Source organism: Penaeus chinensis, chromosome 43 (genome assembly GCF_019202785.1).
Source record: "Penaeus chinensis breed Huanghai No. 1 chromosome 43, ASM1920278v2, whole genome shotgun sequence".
In the NCBI taxonomy this organism is placed as follows: Eukaryota; Metazoa; Arthropoda; class Malacostraca; order Decapoda; family Penaeidae; genus Penaeus; species Penaeus chinensis.
Window position 1 is genome coordinate 1295985 of NC_061861.1, and position 5000 is coordinate 1300984.

Here is a 5000-nt window from a genome sequence, read left to right on the forward strand (position 1 = left end):
CCGCCGTTGACAGCCTGTTAAATACCCTTCTGTGACTGTTTGTGTTTTAAGGGGCGACGGTAATAAAAAAAAAAAAAAAAAAAAAAAAAATGTCTAGGCTTGACCGTCTTGTCTGTTATAAGGGTGGGAAGGAGGAGGGAGGAGGGAGGGAAGAGGGTGGGAGGGAGGGAGGATGTGACCAGATTTTATTTACGATTTGAGGAAGAGAGAGAAAGAGGGAAGGAAGGAGGGGATGGGGAGGAGGAGGGAGGGGGAGTAATAAGAGTAATGAAGTTGTAAGGAGGAAGTAAAGGATAATAATAAATAATAACACGTGTAATAAATAACGGCTGATCGAGTAAATGAGAGATAGTAAAAAATTTGAGAAGAATTAAGTTGATTAAGAGTTTCCTAAGCATCGAATCCTGAGAAACGACGAATAGGTAAATGTAAAGAAGGGATAGATAGGGAAGAGGGGGATAGATAGATAGTTTCAAGTGCGTTTGTTTTAATTAACCCCCCCCCCCCCCCCCCCGTCCCGACAATTAAATTTATCGCGGGCGGCTTATCATCAGAGAAGAACAAAGATTTTTTTTTAAAGTTAATGTTTAGCTGGCTTTTCTTGTTTCGCGAATTGGCTTGTTACGTCGCGCGAATTGGCTTATTCCGTAGCGCGAACTGGCTAGTTACGTCGCGCGAATTGTCTTGTTACGTCGCGCGAATTGGCTTGTTCCGTAGCGCGAATAGGCTCGTTTGCGTGGGGAGGCAATTCGGCCGTTAACGAGTGCCGGGAACGACCGTTAGCGTTTAGGCGTGATTGCTGGCTCGTGATTGGAGGAGAGGCGAGGGAGGGGAAAGGAAAGGGAAAGGGAAAGAAAGGGAAAGGAAGAGAAAGAAAGGGGGAGGGAAGGGGAAAGGGAAAGGAAGGGGGAGGGAAGGGGAAAGAAGGGAAAAGAGGGGAAGGAAAGGGGAAAGATAAAGGATGGACAAGGAAAAGGAGGAGGATAGGAAGGAAAAGACAATATATATCTTCAAAGATTTTTATCTTGTAATCTTATGAAAGTAAACGTGTCTTGCCAGTTATTTAGAAATCTTATTCGGCATTTTTTGCCTTTAGAAATGACACAGACTGCCTAAGTCAATGAATAGCTTTGCCTCTATTAACCTTTCCTTTTGTCCTTGCTATTATCAATGTTACTTTTGCTGCTACTAATGCTAGTACTCTCACTTCTACTGTTTATTAAATTTTCACTATTTACTCTCTCCCTTTCGTCTTCCTCTTCCTTGCGTGAAAGGTCGGCGGCAAAATGCAGTCATTAAAAGCATTCGATTCTGTGTAATTAGAGTAATGGTAATTAACAAGTGCTCATTACGATAAAGACACATGTAGGCGTGTGTATGTACGTACATACTTGCATACATACATGTTGTACTCTAATAGTATGCATATGTAATTACGAGCGAGAGAGAAAGAGATAAAATAAAAGAAATATATATGTATTGACACACATATCAATTGTAATAATTTATATTCTTAAAAGTCAGGAATAATTAAAAAAAAAAAAAAAAAAAAAAAAAAAGCAAGACAAAAAAATAAGCGAATAAAACAGATTCATAATAAAGTTGGGTGGGGGGGGGGGGGGGATGGGGGGGTTAGGGGATAAACAGGCGGAGAAAGGAGAGAAGCGATGAAGCAGGGAGATACGAAGGAAGAGGCCGTAGAAAAGCGTGAGGAGAGAGAGAGAGAGAGAGAGAGAGAGAGAGAGAGAGAGAGAGAGAGAGAGAGAGAGAGAGGGAAGGAGGGAGGGAGGGAGGGAGAGAGAGAGAGAGAGAGAGAGAGAGAGAGAGAGAGAGAGAGAGAGAGAGAGAGAGAGAGAGAGAGAGAGAGAGAGAGAGAGAGGGGGGGGGGGGGGGAGGGAGAGAGAGAGAGAGAGAGAGAGAGAGAGAGAGAGAGAGAGAGAGAGAGAGAGAGAGAGAGAGAGAGAGAGAGAGAGAGAGAGAGAGAGAGAGAGAGAGAGAGAGAGAGAGAGAGAGAGAGAGAGAGAGAGAGAGAGAGAGAGAGAGAGAGAGAGAGAGAGAGAGAGAGAGAGAGAGAGAGAGAGAGAGAGAGAGAGAGAGAGAGAGAGAGAGAGAGGGGGGGGGGAGAGAGAGAGAGAGAGAGAGAGAGAGAGAGAGAGAGAGCGAGAGAGAGAGAGAGAGAGAGAGAGAGAGAGAGGAGAGAGAGAGAGAGAGAGAGAGAGAGAGAGAGAGAAGAGAGAGAGAGAGAGAGAGAGAGAGAGAGAGAGAGAGAGAGAGAGAGAGCGAGAGAGAGAGAGAGCGAGAGAGCGAGAGAGAGAGAGAGAGAGACACCCGATTACGGCGTTGAATTACGGCGAAGGAGCGATAGGGGGGGGGGGGGAAGGGGGGGGAGGGAGGGAGGGAGGGAGGGGAGGGAGATTGGGGGTGGGGGGAGCGAGGGAGGGAGATGGGGGTGGGGGGAGGAAGAAGGTGGAGGTGGAGGGAGGGAAGGTGTGGGTGGATTAGAATGATAATAATGATAATAGTGATGATAATAATAGTAATAATAATAATGATGGTAATAATAATGATAGTAATAATAATAAAAATAATAATAATAATAATAATAATAAAGAAAAAATATATAGAGAGCGTAGGAGGAAGAGCAAGACGAAGACCAGGAAGAGAAAAGGGAGAAGGTGGAAGGTGGAAGGGGGGGGGGGGGGAAGAAGAAGCGCCTGGAGGGAGAAATCTCTGCTTTTTAATGAGGATGTTGATGGGGGGGGGTAAGGGGGAGGGGGGAGGAGGGGAGGCAGTTGAGGTGCTTCAGCGGAAAGTGATCCTGGGGGGGAGGGGTAGAAGGGGGAGGGGGAAGGGAGGAAGAGGATGGATTGACGTCGATTTTTCTGCGCTATTATCATCATTGTCATTGTCATTATCACCTTTCTGAAGTCTTACGATTATTTTTTTTATTTTTTTTTTTTATCTTTCATTTTCTTTCTTTCTGTATTTATGTATTGCATGTTGTACAGAGGAATATTATCTCTTTGTTTCCTTATTCTCTGATTTAGTTTTGTTTCTCTCTCTCTCTCTCTCTCTCTCTCTCTCTCTCTCTCTCTCTCTCTCTCCGTTGTCATCTGCTCGTTTTATTATTATTATTGTTATTATTGTTTTTTGCATGTTAGTATTAATGCTATGTATTTATGTGTCTTTATATTTTGCTCTAAATTCCTATGTATTTAAAGTCAATGTTGAATTTGCGTTGAGTTGTGATATTTCCCCTGAACACCTGTTTTGCATACGAGCCTGTCTTTTTGATGTTGATAATAAAATGAATTATAAATGTGACAAACTAAATATCTTAATTCTCTTTCTTCTGTTTTTGTTTGAAGGATCTGAGTGCATTTGCATAAAATGGCTTGTGTAATAAACTTTTTGTTTTATTTTTTTTATTTAAGACGTCAAGTCCTTAATGTTATGTTACTGATACTTTTTTGAATTCATAACTGATGGGTGTTTCAGGAATATTTTTTAAAAAATGTTATAACCAACTATTTATTATAGGTTTTTATATGATGTTCATATTTTCGAAGTCACAACCGATATTTAAAAAAAAAAAAGTTTTGAAATCAGCATATTTCAGATATATATATTTTTTAATTTGAATATTTTTGATTTTTTTTTTAAAATTCTTAATCAGCATTTGAAAAACATTATAAGAAAAAAGTTTTAAAAACACTTAAAAAAATATATATAAAAAAGATATTACCCAATTAAAAAATAAACATATAATTTTTTAGAATCGAGATAAGACCCAGCAATCTAAATCAACATTTAATCGACATGTAACAATCAAAAAAAATCTTTCCCAAACGACGAGCAACTCACTCACCCATTCTCTCTCTTTCTCTCTCTTCCAGGCATCCTCTGTTTCCGCTTCTCGCTCTCATCTTCGAGAAATGCGAGCTGGCTACTTGCACGCCGAGGGAGCCTGGCGTCGCGGGCGGAGACGTGTGTTCATCGGAATCCTTCAACGAAGATATTGCCGTCTTTTCCAAGCAGGTGCGACTGGGTCTTTGCGTCGAGGAAGAAGAGGAGGTGGAGGAGGTGGTGGAGGAAGAGGTGGAGGAGGAGGTTTGGTGGTTTGGTGGACTTGAGGGGGTCGATCGAAATGTCTCTTTGATTTTTTTATTTTATTCTGGTTTGGTTTTCTTGTTCTCTGTTTTTTTTTTTTTTTTCTTTCTTCGTCTGTCTCTCTTGTTTTTCTTTCTCTCTCTCTCTCTCTCTCTCTCTCTCTCTCTCTCTCTCTCTCTCTCTCTCTCTCTCTCTCTCTCTCTCTCTCTCTCTCTCTCTCTCTCTCTCTCTCTCTCTCTCTCTCTCTCTCTTTCTTATTTTTTCGTTTCTTTGAATCTTTTCCTTATTTCTTCCTTTTTAATGAATTTATTTTGAATTATCCTTCGCGTCTTCCACGCCATCTCAATTTCCCGACTTTCATCTCTTTCTTCTCCGTCCTTCCTCTCTTTCGTTATTTTGTTTTCCCTCTCAGTCCATCCCCCACGTCCTCCTCTCCTCCCCCACCTCCGCCTCCCCTCGCCCGCACGCCCACTCCCCTGCATGGTCGGGCGGCGGCGGCGGGCGTGGGCGGCAGCGGAGGTCAACAGGAGCCTCGTCACGTCACAAGCAGTAACTGGAATCATTATTGATTTGATTTTTTTTTTTTAATGTATATCTTTATTTATTTTTTTCTTAAGAATCATTTTTCGATGGGGTGGGATTCGTTGATTTTTTTTTTTTTTTTTTCAATTGGGAGTGTCTCTCTTAAAGTTGAATGAGAAATGAAGCTGCACATGAAGAGATTGAAAAAAAAAGATTATGCATAGATACGAATGCAAATGATACTGTGATGTTATTATCAATTATTATATAGATATATTTTAAAAGATGTGCAGCATTTTTAGTAAAGAAAAACAAATATTAAGAAAAACAAACGAGAGCGAATTTTGGTCTTGCCAAATACGTTTTCG

At 41.2% G+C, this 5000-nt stretch overlaps 1 protein-coding gene across 5 annotated transcripts in view; it reads left to right on the plus strand.

The window, feature by feature from the left end:
• The window catches only part of LOC125048316 (homeobox protein homothorax-like), a 193510-nt gene that overhangs the window by 20105 nt on the left and 168405 nt on the right, over positions 1 to 5000 (plus strand). For all 5 annotated transcript variants that reach the window (XM_047646973.1, XM_047646976.1, XM_047646974.1 and 2 more), the window contains exon 3: positions 3897 to 4038. In XM_047646973.1, coding sequence (XP_047502929.1) covers positions 3897 to 4038 — 142 coding nt within the window. The remainder of the gene's footprint in view (positions 1 to 3896; positions 4039 to 5000) is intronic.